Consider the following 21200-nt stretch of genomic DNA (forward strand, 5'->3'; position numbering starts at 1 on the left):
TGAACATTTGGGTGGCATTATGCAAATATTTCCATATAGTGTGGTAGATATGTGGGGGCGTGTTAGAATGAGCCGTTTTAGGGGGGCGTGGCAGAGTCTTAACTTTGATAAAGAATATCTCTTTGGTTTTGAGACTTTAGTCTTTGCAACTTCAGGGATCTTATCTATGCACAATCAGCTTGTAACACTCCAAAGAGAAAGGAAAACTTGAAATCGCATCATATGACCCCTTTAACATTTTATTAATGTTTTTTTTTTGTTTTGTTACAGACCCAGGTGGGAGAGGGCAGAGTGTACAAATGCCTGTTCAACCATAAATTTGAGGAAGCAATGTCAGAAAAGGTGCAGCACATCTCTTATGCAACATAATGTGCATAAAATGTCAGTTTCTGATCCGAAGTCATAGTCTAGAAGAAGCCGCAGGAATGTTGGTGGTCAGTTTAGTGTATGTGTTTGTCCTGTCTGAGTGTCTGTGTACTTAATAAGCATCTCTGTCCACAGTGCAGAAACGCCCTGACCACTCGGCAAAAGCTCATTGCTCAAGATTATAAAGTCAGTTACTCCCTCGCGAAGGCCTGTAAGGCCGACCTACGCAAATACCGTTGTAACCCGGACACCAGCATGCCTCGCGCCCGAGAGGCCAGACTCTCCTACCTCCTCCTCTGCCTGGAGTCTGCTGTTCACAGAGGTCTGTTCGTGTCATTCAGTATCATACTACAGTTGTACTCTGACATTGGCCAATATTATCTTTTTTATTTTTCAGTATTATTTCATATTGGATATTTCAGTGTGCATGTTCATTTTTAATTCTAAATTGATTATTACTCATTATTATCATTCATGTAATTATCATACAATTATTATTAATTTTAACATTTAAATTACTACCATATCTTTATCTGCCAATATAATTTTTTTTTTGTATTGTTTGATATTGGATATTTAACTGTGCATGCTATTTTTTATTCTACTTTGATTTTCACTCTTTATTATAATTATTGTTATTATTATCATTATTATTAATTATTTTTTACATTTATAATAGTACCATATTGGTTATCCACTAATATTAAAAATTTGATTTTTTTTTGTTTTTAGTTTTGTTTGATATTGGATATCAATAATATTAATATTCTACTTTTATTATTATTATTATCCCTGTTATCATATTATGATTATTACTTACATTTACATTTAGAATAGTACTATATCAGTTATCTGCTAATATTAAATAATTTTTTCCAGTATTGTTTGATATTGGATATTTCATTGTCCATGTTAATTGTTATTTTACTTTAAATATGATTATTTATTATTCATGTTATTATGATAAGATTATAATTCATATTTACATTTAGAATAGTGCAATATCGGTTATGGGCCAGTATTAAAGATTTAGTTTTTTTTAGTGCATGATATGGGATATTTCATTGTGCATTTTTTTATTTTAATTTTAATATTATTCTTATTATTCATATTATTATTATTATCATGTGATTACTGTTCTTTTTTTTTTTACTTTTAAATTAGTGCCATATCGGTTATAAGCAAATATACTACATTTTTTTTGTTTGTTTTTCTAAATTGTTTGGTATTGGGTTTTTAATTGTGCATGTTTTTTATTTTACTTTCTTATTCATTAGTAGTAGTAGTAGTAGTAGTGGTACCATATGATTATTACTCCTATTTACATTTAGACTAGTACCATATTAGAAGTACTAAATTCACTTGTAGTATTAAAAAATTATTTTAGTTGTTATTGTACTATTTTTTTTTATTTAGACAAAATGGTATGGAATTTTAATATCAGCCATAAAACAAATAATAATCAGCATAGGCCAAATGCTAAACCGAAATCAATTATTATAAATTATGAATCTAAAGTAATTAAATATTTAGTGAATATCACACAAATACGTTTTTTTAAACGTATTTTTTTTAAACATGAAATGCAGTATACTGTATATTCTGTGCAGTAAATAACGCGCTGGTATTCTGTTCCAGCCATAGTCTTTGCTCTCATTCATGCATGTTCTCCTCTTCAGGGCTGTTTATTGATTTGCTGCAACCTAATATGTTTGTTCATTGTTACGTTACTTCCCGTGGGTTTTACTGCTGTCATCTCAGGCCGTACGGTGACCGGAGACTGTCAGGGTGAGATGCTGGACTACAGACGCATGCTAATGGAGGATTTCTCTCTGAGCCCTGAGATCGTGTTGCATTGTCGAGGAGAGATCGAGGCGCACTGCTCAGGATTGCACCGCAAGGGACGAACCCTGCACTGCCTCATGAGAGTCACCCGCGGGGACAAGGGCACGGTGGACAACCTCTGCCAGACAGCAGTAAGCATTTATTTGATCAACAATGTGAAATATTATAACAATTTAAAAGAACTGTTTTTAATTAGAATATATTTTGAAATGTCATTTATTCCTGTGATGCAAAGCTGAATTTTCAGCATCATTACTCCAGTCTTCAGTGTCACATGATCCTTCAGAAATCATTCTAATATGCTGATTTGCTGCTCTAGAAATCTGTTTTTTTGTTGTTGTTTTGTCTCTTGTAGCTCCAGACTCTTATCCAGTCAGCAGACCCCGGTGCTGATTACCGGATTGATCGCGCTTTAAATGAAGCCTGTGAGTCTGTGATCCAGACGGCCTGCAAACACATCCGCAGCGGAGACCCTATGTGAGTCATGTTGATATAGTGTAAATACTTGCATGAAAGCTTCAGTGAGCGTGGTGTATTGTTCTCTGTCATCAGTGGAAACTGTAGTCTGTCACAGGATTTATTTGGGTGAGATAACACTCCTGTAGAGATTTAGACTCATTGCTTTGTTTAAAGCGCCAATGCTGACTTTCTCTCACATGCACCATATAAACCTGCAGTGGATTTAGAGGAGAGAGTCAAATCCAATTAAGTGTGTGTGGAGTGTAAATGTGTCACACTCTTTTTCTAAGAGGAAGAAAGATGAACGGGCATTCAAGCTGTAGAATGCAACTCAGTCAAGTTTACACGGTGTCTGCATTGGAAAAGGCTATGTAATACTAAAAAAAAGTTGTATTTATTGATTTTTTTTATTTTTATTGATTTTTATTTTATTTATTTAGTTTTATTTTTATTAAATTGTTTTTTTTCTAATTTATTTAATTTCTAATTGGTTATTTTAAAATTATTATTAATTTTTCATTGATTTTTATAATATTTGTCAAATAAAATATTTAAAATGATCCTGCATCGGAAGAAACTCAAATAAGGGGATTTGTTTGTTTGTTTGTTTATTGATTTATTTATTTTATTTATTTTGATCTATTTTGAAAAGGTTATTTTTATTTAAAAAAAAATTTCTTATTTATGATTTATTTAATGTATTAGTTTTAATTCATTTTAAATGTATTTTTAATAACATGTTAACATGTTTCATGTAGTATGTGTCAGCTTATTGTATAATCATATAATGCCATCCGTGTTTACAGATAAAGCTGATTTGTTGAATACAAATGTACTATTTCAATTTTTTTCTTTTATTTCTGCAGTAATGCCAAGCAGTGTTTTATTATATGACGTATGATATAAAGTTGTGTTCTTTTTATTTGGTGGATTAAATATTAAAAAGACATGTATTTGTGTGTTTGTAGGATTCTGTCTTGTTTGATGGAGCATCTTTACACCGAGAAGATGGTTCAAGACTGTGAACACCGTCTTCTGGAGCTGCAGTACTTCATTTCAAGAGACTGGAAGTAATCAGCCTAACCTTTCCATTTCCTTTTTCCTTACCTGACCTTACCTGATGACTCAGACAAAATAAGACCCTTGAAACCCCCTCTTACGCTTTCAAGTTGATGTTTTCGAGTGTGTTTGAGTAATAATAACGTTCAAATCCATTCAGTCAGTCGGGGGTCGTCATTGTATGTGTTTAATAGCTCAGCACTCGTCTGCAGTTTGATTCGCGTGCCTGATGCGACCTTCACGGTGTGTCTCTCTCATCTGTTCAGTTTGAAAAGCATGCCCACACAGTGCCATTATAACAAAACCATTAGATGGTCATAACTTCATTCACAGCCCATTAGATTCAAGTGGTTTTTAATTAGAACAGTTTGAAGCAGCAATTTGGTTTGATGGTCCATTGTGACAGACTGGCTGTGTGATGCTTTGTTTGTTACAACCCTACAGAGACTGTTGTTCTCTTCTCTATTGTGACCAAATCTTGGCAAAAGGTGGATTTTTTTTTTTGTAAACTGGTTTTAGATGCTGATTCATGCCACTAGCACTAAATGTATCTAACAGACATTACAGTTCAAAAGTTTGAGGTCGGTAAGATTTTTAAAAAAATATTTTTGAAAGAAGCCTCTTTTATTTGATCAAAAATACAATAAAAATCGTATCATTGTAAAATATTATTACAATTTAAAATGCCAGTTTTCGGTAACACTTTACTTGAAGCCTTTATGTATAATGTATTATAAAAGTCATTTTAATGCAATAATTATGCCTTGTAATGCACCTCATAATGCATTGTATAATCTCAAATAACTAATTACAGTTAATACATTATAACACTTATCAGTTCATTGTTACACTGTGCATTTTAAATTCAGTTATAATTATTTACAACAAAATATAGTGTATTACAATGCACATTATGAATAATTATAATGCATTATACCATTTAATAACCCCTTTATAATGCATTATACATGAAGGCTTTAAATGAAGTGTTATCCAGTTTTCTATTGTAATATATTTTAAAATGTAATTTATTGCTGTGATCAAAGCTGAATTTTCAGCAGCAATACTCCAGTCTTCAGTGTCACATGATCCTTCAGAAATCATTCTAATATGCTGATTTGCTGCTCAAGAATTATTTCTGATTGTTATCAATGTTGAAAACATTATTTTTGTGGAAACGTTACATTTTATTTTTCAGGATTCTTTGATCAATAGAAAGATAAAAAGAACAGCAGAAATATTTATTATTATTAATAATGTTGAAAACATTTGTTCTGCTTAATATTTTTTGTGGAAAGCAAACCATTTATACCAAAAACAAAAATAATGTATTTGATGATTCTTTGATGAATTGTAAAAACAAAAACAAAAAACAGCATTTATTTCAAATACAAATCTTTTGTAACATTATAAAAATCAGTACTGTCACTTTTTTATCAAGTTATGTGATTGGTATATGTGTACATATAGTTATGATGACGGACTGATTTCAGGTATAGACACAATTCTACTTTCATATCACGAGGTCAGAGGTTGAGGTTAAAATCTGGTTAGGCATGTGACTCATTTTTGTCTCCTGTGTATTTTTTCCTTCAGGCTTGATCCTATCTTATACCGTAAATGTCAGAATGACGCGTCCAGACTGTGCTACACACCGGGCTGGAACGAGAGCAGTGAGCTCATGCCTCCTGGTGCTGTGTTTTCCTGCTTGTACCGCCACGCTTACCGGACAGAAGAGCAGGGCAGACGGGTGAGAAGAAGCACAAACAATGTGCATTTTAGTCAGTTCTTATTAATACACTAAAGAGACTATCAGCATGAAGTCTGGTCCACCTTACAGTTTATTCTGACTTGGAACTACCTACTACATACAGAAAACAAATAGAAAAGTCAACTGTCTTTGGTCATTTTATATGAGAGAACAAACAAGTCAAATAGAGGGCATGTGATTTTGGATTCATCCATTGAATTTGCAAAATAGATCATATCAATAATTGATCAATAATCAATAATATTCATAAGTGATGTGGAAAAAATCACTTCCATGTGCAGCTTACCAGGGACTGTAAGGTGGAAGTCCAGAGAATTCTTCACCAGAGAGCTCTGGATGTGAAGTTGGACCCTGAGCTCCAGAAACGCTGCATGACTGACCTGGGAAAATGGTGCAGTGAGAAGACAGACACCGGACAGGTACAAAATGATTTTTGGGATGAAACTCCTCAGTTTTGCAGGAGACATCATTAGGTCATCGAGTCAGAGTTTGTTTTGTCTGCCTCAGGAGCTGGAGTGTCTTCAGGACCATCTTGAGGACCTGGTGTCAAGCTGCAGAGACGTGGTGGGCAACCTGACAGAACTGGAATCTGAGGTACGCTTCCTATTCCACACCACAGCATGTACATAAACCTTAGAGTGGATAAGGTCATAAAGGGTGAGGGCGTGAAAGAAATCGCTTGTAAGATAGGATCGTCTGTACTGTTTTGTTACTGTTATAGTTACTGTTTATGGTTTATATATATTAACATTGAAAAGTTTGGGGTCAGTAAGTAATATTTTTCAAAGGAATTAATGCTTTTATTTAGCAAGGATACGTTAATCATTGATGAACATTGACAATAAATACATTTATAATGTTACAAATGTTACAAATTTCAAGTTCAAATAAATGCTGTTCTTTGGAACTGTTTATATTCATCAAAGAATTCTGATAAAAATGTATGAAAAATGAATTTTTCAGAATCGATAATAGTAAATGTTTAGAATTAGAATAGTTTCTGAAGGATCATGTGACATTGTAGACTGGAGTTATGCTGCGCTATCACAGGAATAAATTCTGTTTTAAATTACATTAAAGGATTAGTTTACTTCTGAATTAAAATTTCCTCATAATTTTCTCACCCCCATGTCATCCAAGATGTTCATGTCTTTCTTTCTTCAGTCGAAAAGAAATTAAGGTTTTTGAGGAAAACATTCCAGGGTTTTTCTCTATATAGTGGACTTCAGTGGGGTTCACTGGGTGGAAGGTCCAAATTGCAGCTTAAGTGCAGCTTCAAAGCGTTCTACACGATCCCAGACGAGGAAGAAGGGTCTTATCTAGCGAAACGATCTGTCATTTTCTAAAAAAAATTACAATGTATATACTTTTTAACCTCAAATGCTCGTCTTGTCTAATTCTGCTTGAACTCTGTGCATTCCGGTTCATGACAGTTAGGGTATAAGACTGTCTTTTAAATTGTAATAATATTTCACAATATCAATATAAATCAAATAAATGCAGCATTGGTGAGCAGAAGAGACTTCTTTCATTACATTAAAAGATCTTATATTTAAATATATAGAATTTAGGGATTTTTGGGACAAATGATCTTGGTTTATGGTCACACTGTTGTGTTTACAGGACATTCAGATTGAAGCCCTGCTGATCCGAGCTTGTGAACCGGTCATCCAGAGCCACTGCCACGTTAGTACTGGCAACACACACATCGAATTATTCCTTTAATTTTTTAACTCTGAATTCCTCATGTCTGTCTATTTTCTCCCAGGATGTAGCTGATAATCAGATAGACACGGGGAATCTTCTGGAATGCCTGGTGCAGAATAAACATCAGAGGGAAATGAATGATAAATGTGCTGTGGGCGTCACCCATTTCCAGCTGGTAAGCCAGTCACACAACCAATTTCCCTATTTTAAATTTGAATGATGACAAGTAAATTTTTTCCCAAATGTCATGCTGTCCCAGCACAGAGTGTACTGAATGGTTTTGGGTTGGTTTGGGGTATTGATGGATATGTTGACCATGCTAATTAATCAGCCAATATTTGCCATTTTGAGATTGACATCACATTTTTTGAGTGAATTTTGCATATATAGATATTGTGAAAATAAGATTCTATCATTGTTATTATAGTTAACTAATACAAAAATTTAAACTACGGAAACAAAAATAAAAATTACAACATATCTATTTTAATAGCTATCTGTCTGTCTTTCTATCTGTCTGACTCTGTCTGTCTGACTCTGTCTGTCTGTCTGTCTGACTGTCTGTCTGTCTGACTCTGTCTGTCTGTCTGTCTGTCTATATAAACTACTAAAAAATGATTTATGGTATGTATTTTATGTCAAGTTTATTTTTACTTGTCTACCCTTCAGGTTCAGATGAAGGACTTCCGCTTCTCCTACAAGTTCAAAATGGCCTGTAAAGAGGACGTACTCAAACTCTGTCCCAACATTGAGAAGAAGTGAGTTCACAAATCCTGCAGCTGTCTCTTCAGGCTTTGAAATGTTCTGCATAAACTCTGTTTGGATTTTGTCATTCAATTTTGATGGTGATTTATTTGTTACATAACATTTTTCATGGAGGCTTAAATCATCATGGCCTGTCTGTGTGTCTCCTCTTATTTTGGCACTGTTGCACTCTCTCACGCTCACACAAATTCATCCTCTTGAACCATATTTTTTTATCTTCTGCCTCAGTGTCTCTTTCACCCTCTTCATGTGTCATTTCGTTATTCCTCCACCTCAGGGCGGATGTGGTCATCTGTTTGAGCACCACAGTGAGGAACGACACTCTGCAGGATGTAAAAGATCAGCGTGTGTCTCTCAAATGTCGGAAACAGCTGAGGGTGGAAGAGCTTGAGATGGTGAATTCACTTTACTCAAGTTAAATCACACACTCCACATTGTTCAGACCCTTTTTACTGTACAACAAAAGTGGACTGTAATTTATTCGATCAAGGTCCTAAAAGTACCATTAAAGTTTCATGAAACTTTTTCATATATTACTCATGCGCTATATTCCAAGTCTTCTGAAGCTATGAGTTCAGATGTCACACTCTCTGTCCCCTTCATTTGCAGTCGGAGGACATTCGACTGGAACCTGAGCTGCATGATGCTTGTAAGAAGGATGTCAACAAGCTTTGTTCCTCTGTCGCCTATGGAAATGCTCAGGTAACTGTTTACTTTGATCTTTTACTATTCTAGATAGCTTTATGCACCCACCTGCAGCTGCTGCATGCAGACGCATGATGAAACTTGTCCAGTTAGAGAAAGAAGATTCATATAACAAGATTCCCACAGTCATGGAGCACCTGGAAATAGTAGAAAAGTTTCAAATTGAAATTTCCAGGTCATAAAAATGCAAAAACATTGCATCTCTACCTTTTTGACTAGTAGTGGCAATTTATATTAAAATAACTAAATACAATAATTATAAAGAATTAAAAGAAATAAAATTCCAGAATTTTCAATAACTTAATGTTCTTCAGGCTTTACACTTTTTATTACCAATGACTTTTATAGTCATATGGAGTTAAAAAAAAAATTTGTTATTCACATATAGCAATAGTGTCCAGATAAAATATTTTAGAGCAAATCTAGAAAAAGGTATTCATTTTAGAAATTTCCATGATTTTTTAAAAGATTTTATTAATTTCAATAATATTTCCATGTCTAGAAATCACTATTTTAAAATTCCTAAATTGTAACATTTGTAACATCATAAATGTCTTTAAAATTCACAAATATAAATGATAGAATTAGAATTAAGAAATGTCAGCTTACATTTAGATTTTTATCTGTTCTTGCTTATTTTAATGTTTTTCTCTTATTTGAAATAATTTCATGCCGTGTTGAGTTCCACTTAAATGTATACACAGTTGCTTTTTTAAATTTGACTTAATTTTAATTTTTAACAAATGGAACGGTACAAATGGAAAACTCCTCCATCAGTCTTTATAAAACGATTAAAAACACTTATTAGGTGATCACGAAAGACTGAAAAACATCATGTAAATCCATTAGTGTGGAAACCCTGGGGAAAATAAAGCATAAGCCCCAAGAAGCCGTGGTTTACAGTGAATTTATAACAGCTAAGGGGCGTTGTTAGGCATGATTTAGCTGTTATATATTCACTGTAAACCACGGCTTCATGGGACTTATTGCTTTTATAAATAGCTGTTATATATTCACTGTAAACCACGGCTTCATGGGACTTACTGCTTTTATAAAACGGTTATTCCATATACGTAGTAAGGTTTCACAAAATAAAACAGAGCAAATAAAGTGTGATGATATTAATAAAAACATTATTCTTCCACCAAACAATGTAGTTCCTCAGAATCAGTTGTGGTTGCCGAGCGACACACAAACGTAAACAAAGGTGTATGTTTGTAGAGTAATTTACAACGGCTTCGAACGTGGCTCAGCCAATCAGAATCAAGGACCGGAACTATCCGTTTTATAATCCTACATTACAGCCAGATGGTTTAAACCACATAGCAAAATACACAATTCATATTGTACAGAGTGTGATTGTTATACATGTTATGCAAAGCCGGGTGGTTTGAAGCATGTTTGCGCACACATGCAAAATACAAAATAGGATTTTCCTTGCTTTTTATGGAATTACATTTTCAATGTGTAACGCTCTTAACTTTCTCGCCCAGTCCATTAAAAACCTAGCTATAAAAATGATTCAGCCATAAATCATGTTGACACAATGTGAGCACATTAACATATGGCCACACATGTTTACATAATTACACTTATTCAGTAGTCAGCAACCTGGCAGGGTCCTGTTTAGTCAGGTAACAGCTTAGGTTAGCTTGAGTTATTAAAAATAATAATAATAATGCGATAAAATATGAATGCATATAATCATGCCCTCTGACCTACATGAAAATTCCATAATAAGACATTTTCTTGCTTTCAACACAATTCCAGCTTTAACTACCACCAATGAAATGCATAGAAAATGTGTAGAGCTGTCCGTTTGTACTGTTAATTTAGTGTGATTGTTATTTTAAACGTACATTTAATCATCACCTTGACTAACCTTACCTTAAGTGAAAAAAATAAAATGCTGCTGCAATGAAGTACAGAGCCCCATTAACTAACTGTTGGAGAAAACCTTCATAACCTGTTGTTTTTTTCACGCCTCTATCTGTCCTCTTCTTCTCAGATCATTGAGTGCCTCAAAGAGAACAAGAAGCAGCTGTCCCAGGTGTGTCATCAAAAGATCTTTAAGCTTCAGGAAACTGAAATGATGGATCCGGAGCTGGACTATCAGCTCATGAGAGTGTGCAAGCAGATGATCAAGGTGAGTTGTTTTAGCAGGTAACTAACTTGGGGTAAGTTCTGCATTTCCCTTAGGTCGTATCCTGACATTTCTTCCATTACCTAAAGCTTTCCTGTCAAACAGAACGAGCTGATGGTTATAAACGTACTCTGGATTGTCAAAGATCAATAGTAATGGCTTAACCCCCATGTTTTAATTAACTTAAACTCAATAAGATCAACATGGGGCCAGAGTGAAGCGGCTGATAGATCGGACCTGATTTGGAAAAGAGTATTAAACATTTAAACCACATAACCTTGTCTTTGAGCGAAATAGCATTGAATGAACAAATACTCTTCCGTTCAAAAGTTTGGGGTGAGTACGTTTTATATTTTGAAAGAAATTAATACTTATAATCAGCAAGGACACTTTGCTGATTGATCAAATTGATCAAAAGTGAGAGAAAATACTTTTATATGATGTTACAAAAGATTCCTATTTTAAATAAATACTGTTCTTTTGTACTTTTGATTCATAGAATCCTGAAAAAAAAAGTATCACGGTTTCCACAAAAATATTAAACATGATGATATTATCATCATCATCATCAAATCAGAATATTAGAATGATTTCTGAAGGATCATTTGACACTGAAGACTGGAGTTATGATGCTGAAAATTCAGCTTTGATCACAGCAATAAATTGCAATTTTAGATGTATTAAAATAGAAGACTGTAAATTTCAGTTGTAGCAATGCTTATGAATATTGTTTTTGTATTGGTTTGCAAAAAACAAACATTTTACCGACCTAAACTTTTGAGCCGTAGTGTAGTTTAAGAAAAGGATATTTTTACATTTAGCAGTTTTATGCCACATTACATCACTGTAAAAGCCGAGGGCTTATAATCACAAAATTGCCAGTTCATTTGCCAAGCTATCTACAGACATTGTAGAGGGATTGAATCTGCCTTATGTGCAAGTCATTTTGGCTGAAAGCGCATGCAAAGTGACTACATACTTGCTTTTCAAAGAGTCTGTAAACTTCCATATGTTTCCCATAGATAGTCCAGTCAGCAGTTAAAGGGATAGTTCACCCAAAAATGAAAATTTGATGTTTATCTGCTTACCCCCAGGGCATCCAAGATGTAGGTGACTTTGTTTCTTCAGTAGAACACAAATGATGATTTTTAACTCCAACCGTTCCAGTCTGTCAGTCGTATAATGCATGGCAATGGTAACAAAATTCTCCTTTTCTTTGCCCTTCGTGACCTATTTGTCCTTGGTTTAGCGTTTTTGCACAGAGTCAGATGCTAAGAACGTGCTGCAGTGTCTGAAGCTGAACAAGAACAGTGAGCTAATGGATCCCAAGTGTAAGCAGATGATCACCAAGAGACAAATCACTCAGAACACAGGTGAAGACCAAACACATCTGCACTTCATTTACAGTTAACTACAGTTAGTTGAGTTGGTTCATTTGAAGCTGCCATCTAAATCTCCCATTTTTGGTTCTGAAACTCTCCTTGAGTTTTAATGGCCTCCTAGTTTTTTTCTTTTCTTAAAGTATCTATGAATTATTTCAACTTTTGTAATGCTAGTGTTTTAATTTCTTTGCTGTATTGGTGTTTTCAGACTACAGATTGAACCCAGTGTTGAGGAAGGCTTGTAAAGCAGACATACCCAAGTTCTGTCAAAGCATACTCAATAAAGCCAGTGACGCCAACGAACTGGAGGGTCAAGTCATATCCTGCCTTAAACTCAAGTATGCAGACCAGGTATGTGTGTCACTGAATATTAGCAACAAATATGTAAGGGGATAATGTACAGTCAGCCCAGTATTATAGCAAAATTATAGTCTTGTATCATACTGAAGGGGTTATGTTGCTATAATGACCATCTGACTGTACATTATCCTGCTTATTGCGCAACTACTTACTTATATCATCGCTGTTACTGTTAATTATTTTAAACTATTAAAAATTGCTTTTGGTAATTGAAATAAAATAAATAGATGAAAAAAATAATTAAAAATGAATAATAAAAACTTGAAAATAATAACAAAAATTTGAAATGTTATCTAAAGTTTGTGCAAAAATGTACTTAAATTAAAACAATAAATACATAAAAAAATATTAACTTTATAACTCGTACAAAAATAATGATAATTTCAGCTTATATAAAATAAAGCTAAAATAAATGTAATTAATTTAATTAAATGTAAGTATTAGATTAAAAATATTAATTTACTAAATTTTAATGTAAAAAACAATTGGAAAATGATAAATGTTGACTAAATGTTTTGCTAAAATTACTAGAACTAAAATCAAATAAATTAAAGCTATATAGAAGTATTTAAAAAAAATACAAAATTGACTAACGCACATAAAATGACTAAAATAAAAAACTAATTATTAAAAAATGCTTATTCAAAATATGAATAAATAATGATATAGAAATAATACTATAGTAATAATGACTTTTATGTTAAGTTGAAATAATGTTATTTTTGGCTAAATATTCGACAGAGTTGTGTATTAAACACATGCTGGTCTTTGTGTGCAAGTCGGATATGGAAGTTCTTTTATTAGCATGTGAGTGGGAGTGTTGTGATGTGGAGATGCAGACTGTTTAACACTTTTAAACCGGTTAAAATGGTCTTTGTTCCCAGCGGTTGTCAGGAGACTGTGAGGATCAGATCAGAGTGATCCTTCAGGAGTCAGCGCTCGATTACCGGCTCGATCCGCAGCTCCAGGTTCACTGCAGGAATGAGGTGAGTGGACACACGGGCTCTGTCCCAAACCCTAGTGAGCCGTCTTTATGTATACTGTCTACAGAGGTCAGTGAAATTAAAATGCATGAGTGACTGATTAAAAAGCATTCTTTTCTTTATCGAATTATTCTTATTTTTCATTACTGAATAAAATAGAATTGATATTTCCTTTGATTCTATCTCTCAGCTCACTGCAGTGCATTTTGGGAGGGATTGCATTATCTGCTAAAGGATACAGGTGCATCTCAATAAATTAGAATGTCGTGGAAAAGTTGATTTGAACTTGAAACTTCTGGCCAAACTGCTGATATAAATCAGTACCATTTTGCTGTCTGCTGTTTTAATGATGCCTAAAATGCTGTCTAGGTAGGGAGCTTGCAAGTGTTTGGAACGGAGCCCATGGCCTTCAATACATACCATCTTTATGAGATCTAACAGTCTGTTTAAACATGTCAAGACACTCATTTGGAGCTGTACAGAGACAGTGAGGGGGCGTCTGAGAATCGCTCTAAAAGATCGTCCAAGCAATGTTACATTTACATTTAGTCATTTAGCAGATGCTTTTATCCAAAGCGACTTACAAATGAGGACAATGGAAGCAATCAAAATCAACAAAAGAGCAATGATATACAAGTGCTATAACAAGTCTCAGTTATCCTAACGCAGTACACGTAGCAAGTTTTTTATATTTTTATTATATAATAAATAAGAAAACAGAATAGAAAAAGAATAGAGCAAGCTAGTGTTAGAGGCCTTTTTTGCTAAATAAAAAGAAAACAAATTTATAGAATATAAAAAGATTAGAGAAGCTAGTGTTAGTTTTTTTTTCTCAAGAAAACAAGCAGTTAGTAAATGAATAGAGTGCAAGTCTAAAAGGGGCAATTTTTTTTTTTTTAAGAATAAAATTAGAATAGAGAGTGCTGGAGTTAGAGGGTCAAATAAAGATGGAGTGAGTTCTTTTCGGCTCATTAAAAATGTATCTTGCTGCCGCGTTCTGGATTCATTGTAAAGGTTTGATAGAAGTGGCTGGAAGACCTGCCAAGAGAGCATTGCAATAGTCCATGTTCCGAAAGAAAGGGCCTGATCTTCTTGATGTTGAATACCGCAAATCTGCAGGATTGGGCCGTTTTAGCAATGTGAACCTATGTTTTTTTTTTTTCTTTCTGTCCCTAAAGAGATTCTCTGAGTGAGGAAGAAATGTCCAACTGCCTCATGAATGACTCATCCGCAGTAATATTTCAGTCCTGTTTCTGAGGGAATGGAAGGAATTCATATATAATGTCACAAGACAGGAACTAGATGTCCAATTCAAAATAGTCACGTTTAGCACCAGATATTTTTATCGACATAGTGGGGTCGGATTTTGGAAAAAAGTCTCTTATGCTCATTAGGGCTGCCTTTATTTGATCAAAATACAGTAAAATGAGTAATATTGTGAACTATTACAATTTAAAATAACAGTTTTCAATTTGAATATGTTTTATGTAAATTTTTAAGCTGAACTTTCAGCATCATTACTCCAGTCTTCAGTGTCACATGATCCTTCAGAAATCAGTCTAATATGCTGATTTGCTGCTCAAGAAACATTTCTTGTTATTATCAATGTTGAAAATAGTTGTGCTGCTTGATATTTTTTTGTGGAAACCATGATACCATGATAAATATAATTTTTGTAACAATGTACTTTACTGTTACTTTTAATTTAACAAGCTCTAGCGGGATTAAAGTATTCATGTAAAATAAAATAAAATTAAAAAATGAAATCTTTTTTTTTTTTAATCTGACAGTTATGTATTTTATTTATTTTATTTTTTTTATTAAATTTGCAGATGGTTTGGTTAGATGTACTATTGGATAAAACTATTTAATAGTTTTTATTTATTCATTAATTGGTCATTTAATATTAATTTAATTACTTTTTATTTAATTCTGTCTTTGTTGGACAGGAATCTGTAGAATGACATCAATTTATTAGGATTGTGTGTGAAAATGACAGTCCAGATTAGTTACGCTATTAAATATATGCTATATTATATGCGCTAACTTCTGCACCAAGGCTTAGCCATCTTATTGTTATTAATGAATGATTTTTCATAACGTTATTGTATAGGGTCTGTTTGATCTGCTGTGCTGCAGAGAGTGTTGCAGATGAATGTGGATTGTTTGTAATGCTATGGGACAGGAACAGGGACCCTCCTCCTGCAGCCTGTCTGAGAAAAGCCCTTTATTTATGATCTCCATGAGCCATAGGCTCTCAGGGAGCAATCGAGCAGAAATGGTGTGAAATGGGTCTCTTGGTGGGTCAGTAAAGAAAATTGACTTTGATCTCTAGGTGATATTCTGCTGACTGAAGGCCACATGAACAAAGACAAAGACAAGGCAGACTCTTAAAAAAGAAAATGGAGATTTTATATCTTTAGTCACTTGGTAACATGTCTGTTTGTGTGTGTTAGATCACGCGGCTGTGTGCAGAGGAAGCTGCAGCGCAGGAACAGACGGGTCAAGTGGAGGAGTGTCTGAAGAACAACCTACTGAAAATTAAACAGGAGGAGTGCAAGACGGTACAGAACACATCCTTAAACATGCTCGTCTGCTACACACTGCTTTCCTCTGCATCTGTTGCTATAGAAACACCATCAGTTTTTATAAACCCAAATCTGCTATTCTGATAAGAGGAGATTCCCCCATTAGACACATGAGTGGTTGCATAGGTATTAACATTAGATGTTAGATTTATATCATTTTATTTATATTCATCTAGTATTTTATATATATATATATATATATATATATATATATATATAAGTTTTATTTACCTTCAGCTAGGACACACTAAATCTATCAAAAGAGACATTTATTCAAGTTTTGCGCAAAAAAAATGAAGCAGCACAACTGTTTTCAACATTGATTATAATAATAAGAAATGCTTCTTGAGCAGCAAATCAGCATATTAGAATGATTTCTGAAGGATCTTTGGTGAGGATTTTTAAAAATCAATAATAAACTTACCGCCTTTTGAACTGTAGTGTAATTATTTAAACATCCAATTACACAGAACAATCATAATTTAGTTTTTCACAACAATTTCCTTCATCCTCTCTTAAAGGGTTAGTTCACCCAAAAATGAAAATTCTGTCATTAATTACTCACCCTCGTGTTGTTCCAAACCTGTAAGACCTTCGTTCATCTTCGGAACACGCGCTGACCCAGATCCGGCGTGATGACGTCATCACACAGACTACTTTGTCGATCATCTTGGTACTTTTCTGAACCTTGAACGTGGTAGTTACCTTGCTGTCTATGGGAGGGTCAGAGAGCCCTCAGATTTCATCAAAAATATCTTAAATTGTGTTCTGAAGATGAACGAAGGTCTTACGGGTTTGGAACAACATGAGGGTGAGTAATCAATGACAGAATTTTCATTTTTGGGTGAACTAACCCTTTAAAGAGTCTTTTTTGCTGCTGTCTCTTTAAGAAACACCTTCACATGTGAAATGAGCGACAGTCATGGCACTCACACACAGCTATATTAATCTGACATGTACAGGTTGAGTGTCCGCATCCCGCTCTTTCATTTCATCCTCTTCTCCACGTGTAGGAGGTGTTGAACATGCTCAAAGAAAGCAAAGCAGACATATTTGTAGATCCTGTCTTGCACACGGCCTGTGCTCTGGATTTGAAACACCACTGTGCAGCCATCAACCCTGGAAGAGGCAGACGTGAGTATGGCTTTTGGTTTTTTTGGGTTTTTTGCATATTACACAATACACTGACATGATCAAAAATTTAAAAAACTCAAAATTCAAAACTGACTTTTTTCTTCTTAATGTCACTTCTTACATTATTTCTCACTGAATGTTGTGTTTCCCAGTTAAATGCATTGTAAATACTATTTTGTGTTGTTTAATTCATGATGCCCGGTTAGGATAACTGGGCTGAGGGTCTATTTGAGAGACTAATGGAAAGTTGTGGGACTGACAGATGGTGTGATTACGATGTGTGTGTTTTTTAACTCTGTAATTTGGAGCTCCTGACTCCCTGTGTTTGAAATTCTTTCCCAGAAATGTCCTGTTTGATGGAAGCTCTGCAGGACATGCAGGTGCGTCTACAGCCTGAATGTAAGAGAAGATTACAGGACCGCATAGACATGTGGAGCTATGCAGCGAAGGTCAGTACACACAAACACAAACACATCATCCAGATGGACAACTATTAAAGGGGTCATATGATGCTGCTAAAAAGAACATTATTTTGTGTATTTGGTGTAATGAAATGTGTTTATGCGGTTTAAGGTTAAAAAAACACATTATTTTTCACATACTGTACATTATTGTTTCTCCTCTATACCCCGCTTTTCTGAAACGATTTTTACAAAGCTCATCGGTCTGAAAAAGCGAGGTGTGCTGTGATTGGCCAGCTATCCAGTGCGTTGTGATTGGCCGAATACCTCAAGCGTGTGACGGAAATGGTCATGGAAATGGTTCTAGTCGTGTCCATTTTTGGAAGACCAAACAAAGTAGTTTCGCTTTCACAACGAAACACAGCGTCACACACGGTGGCCTAGAGTGAGGTCGGGGGCTAGAGTGAGGAAGAGCCGGAGGGCTAGAGTGAGCAGAGGCGGCGGATTCGACGAAGGAGCGTCCGGAGGGCTTGCGGCAACCACATGTGACGACCCCGGGCTGGACTCCGCTTCGTCCACGGTGAAAGCCGATCCAGTGATCCACAGCGCAAAGTTGATATATTTCCTCAGCGACCAGCACGGATCAGCTCTAGGCATGACGAAGCGGATATCGTCCTCTTTTGGAAGACCAAACAAAGTAGTTTCGCTTTCACAACGAAGCACACAGCGTCTTTACGACATGGCGGCGGCAACAACAATACTACAGCCAGAATAAAAGTTACGCCTTCTTTCTTTGCGTGAACGTTTAGGCAGCGTTATGCAAATCTTCCCACATAGTGACGTAGATATGTGGGGGCGTGTTAGAACGAGGCGTTTTAGGTAGGTGTGGCTGACTCTTAACTTTTATAAAGAATATCTCTTTGGATTTGAGACTTTAGTCTTTGCAACTTTACAGATCTTCTTTATGCACCAAGAGCTTGTAACACTCCAAAGAGAAAGGAAAAATTTAAATCGCATCATATGACCCCTTTAAGCATTTTTCTTAAATATATTTACTACATAACAGCCCAACCTCTAGCTGTCTTTTTTGCATTAAAATTATTATTATTATTATTAATAGTAGTAGTAATGCAATTAAAAACAAGAAATTGTTATATTAAGATAAAGTTGTATTTTAAAGTTGTCTATTAATAATAATAACAATAAATAAGAAATTATAGTAAAATAAATTGTAATTATTAGTAACAGCATTCAGACATTATTATTATTATACATATCTCTATAATAAATTTATTGACATAAATTATAATAATAATTGTTATTATTAATGCAATAACAGCAAGAATAAATTATTATATTAAAATAAATGAATCTTTATTATTAATATTATTTAATATTAAACTAATATTAATGATGACAAAGATGCAATTATATTAAATGAATTACTGTTTTTAATATTATTTTACTATTAATATTAAAATTTGTTTCAATTGTTACTATTACAATTACATACACTGCCGCTCAAAAGTTTGGGATCAGTAGGATTAATATTGTTTTTTAAAGAAGTCTCTTCTGCTCATCAAGGCTGCATTTATTTGATCAAAAATACAGAAAAAACAGTAATATTGTGAAATATTATTTGTCACATCATCCTTCAGAAATCATTCTAATATGCAGATTCATAATCAATGATGGAAGCAATTGTGCTGCTTAATATTTTTTTGGAACCTGTGACACTTTTGTTAGGATTTTTTGATGAATAAAAAGTAAAAAAGATCAGCATTTATTTAACATAGAAATCTTTTGTAACAATATACACTACAGTTCAAAAGTTTGGGGTCAGTACATTTTTTTTTCTTTCTTTTTTTTTTTTTAAAGAAATTAATACTGTTATTCAGCAAGGATATGCTAAATTGATACAAAGTGATAGTAAAGACTTCTATTGTTACAAAAGATTTCCATTTTAAATAAATGCTGCTCTTTTTAACTTTTTATTCATCAAAAAATCCTGACAAAAGTATCACAGGTTCCAAAAAAATATTAAGCAGCACAATTGCTTCCATCATTGATTATGAATCTGCATATTAGAATGATTTCTGAAGGATGATGTGACACTGAAGACTGGAGTAATGATGCTGAAAATTCAGCTTTGATCACAGGAATAAATTACATTTTAAAGTATATTAAGATAGAAAACGGTTAGTTTCAATTGCAATAATATTTCACAATATTACTGTTTTTTCTGTATTTTTGATCAAATAAATCCAGCCTTGATGAGCAGAAGAGACTTCTTTAAAAAAACAATAGAAATCCTACTGATCCCAAACTTTTGAGCGGCAGTGTATTTAATTATAATTATCAAAATAAAAAATTGTATTAGCATAATTATTGTCATTATTATAAATAATTGAATAACAGCAAGAAATTATTATATTGAAATAAATGATGTTCTTACAAATATATGTATGTATGAACACATACACATTTTTAGTAGATTATTTTTATTATTAAAAATGTTATACTTGATATTTAGTATTATTGAACAACATTTCACTTTGAGAATGTACCCTAAAGACTGTTATGTCAGGTTTAGCAAAATTCCTTTTTTATGAGATCTAGTATGTGATTTCCCAGGTGGCACCAGCTGAAGGTTTCTCGGACCTCGCTGCGCAAGTCATGACGTCACCTTCGAAGAACTACATCCTGTTCATGATTGCGCTGGCCGTGTCCCTCCTCTTCCTTGTGGGGCTGCTGTGTGGCCGCATCACCAAACGTGTGACCAGAGAGCTGAAAGACAGGTAGAGCGAGGATGCCGCCCATCCACCATTTCACGCGTCATTCCCTGCCCTCGCTGTTCTCTGTACTTACACCTGCGAAGACTCTGGGAGCCGTCAGTGGACCTTCTGTGGGCTAGCCCATCCTGCCACTGAAACCCACCTCAGTCCAAACATACAACCTTTGAGATGCTTCTCAGACAGGATCAAGATCGTTTTGGGACATTATGCCTCGAGTATATGTTGTTTAGTTTTGTTTTGAGAGTGACAGCCTTACTTCTTGACTGTAATATGGTCATGTGTCAATGCAGTATTTTTATCGTTGTATCTTTTTCCATTTTTTGAGAACGATGGGGCTTTATCAGCAACTTACATGAAAATGCAGATGCCATCTTTATATTTGTTTTTCACTTCAGTTTTTTAAACCACAAGGTGGAATTCACTTTGGGTGGGATTAGTTTTTGGGTGTCTCCTGAATGTTTTGGCACTGGGAAGGGAAGATGGTTTTTCTAGTCTAATATGATGAACTCTAATGAGCTTGACATGAAACGGTGGTCTTTATTAGTCAGGACAAAGACGTTTTAGATACATTAGACATCAAGTGCTAAACTTGCAAAGTATTACATATTACTAGATGGTTTGATTATCAAGGGCAAAGACGAACAGAATAATATTAAACATTTCTTTGAGTGAATCTCATTAAAACATGTCCATGCTCTAATATATATTTTATATATGTTCATGACAACCCCCCCCCC

General features: G+C 34.3%; 1 protein-coding gene across 2 annotated transcripts in view; it reads left to right on the forward strand.

Annotated features, from left to right (window-relative positions):
• The window catches only part of LOC107705797 (Golgi apparatus protein 1-like), a 63448-nt gene extending 42248 nt beyond the window's left edge, over nucleotides 1–21200 (forward strand). The window contains exons 6-26 of one of the 2 annotated variants that reach the window (XM_016509253.1): nucleotides 271–342; nucleotides 502–688; nucleotides 2128–2342; nucleotides 2567–2688; nucleotides 3639–3740; nucleotides 5326–5479; nucleotides 5782–5919; nucleotides 6008–6094; nucleotides 7124–7186; nucleotides 7269–7382; nucleotides 7877–7965; nucleotides 8250–8367; nucleotides 8582–8674; nucleotides 10686–10823; nucleotides 12070–12193; nucleotides 12411–12553; nucleotides 13447–13548; nucleotides 16002–16109; nucleotides 17147–17267; nucleotides 17610–17716; nucleotides 20303–21200. In XM_016509253.1, coding sequence (XP_016364739.1) covers nucleotides 271–342; nucleotides 502–688; nucleotides 2128–2342; nucleotides 2567–2688; nucleotides 3639–3740; nucleotides 5326–5479; nucleotides 5782–5919; nucleotides 6008–6094; nucleotides 7124–7186; nucleotides 7269–7382; nucleotides 7877–7965; nucleotides 8250–8367; nucleotides 8582–8674; nucleotides 10686–10823; nucleotides 12070–12193; nucleotides 12411–12553; nucleotides 13447–13548; nucleotides 16002–16109; nucleotides 17147–17267; nucleotides 17610–17716; nucleotides 20303–20470 — 2565 coding nt within the window. In that variant the 3' untranslated portion in view covers nucleotides 20471–21200. The remainder of the gene's footprint in view (nucleotides 1–270; nucleotides 343–501; nucleotides 689–2127; nucleotides 2343–2566; nucleotides 2689–3638; nucleotides 3741–5325; nucleotides 5480–5781; nucleotides 5920–6007; nucleotides 6095–7123; nucleotides 7187–7268; nucleotides 7383–7876; nucleotides 7966–8249; nucleotides 8368–8581; nucleotides 8675–10685; nucleotides 10824–12069; nucleotides 12194–12410; nucleotides 12554–13446; nucleotides 13549–16001; nucleotides 16110–17146; nucleotides 17268–17609; nucleotides 17717–20302) is intronic. The other variant, XM_016509254.1, reaches the window with a different exon arrangement.

Source organism: Sinocyclocheilus rhinocerous, unplaced genomic scaffold (assembly GCF_001515625.1).
Source record: "Sinocyclocheilus rhinocerous isolate Xijiao unplaced genomic scaffold, SAMN03320098_v1.1 scaffold834, whole genome shotgun sequence".
NCBI lineage: Eukaryota > Metazoa > Chordata > Actinopteri > Cypriniformes > Cyprinidae > Sinocyclocheilus > Sinocyclocheilus rhinocerous.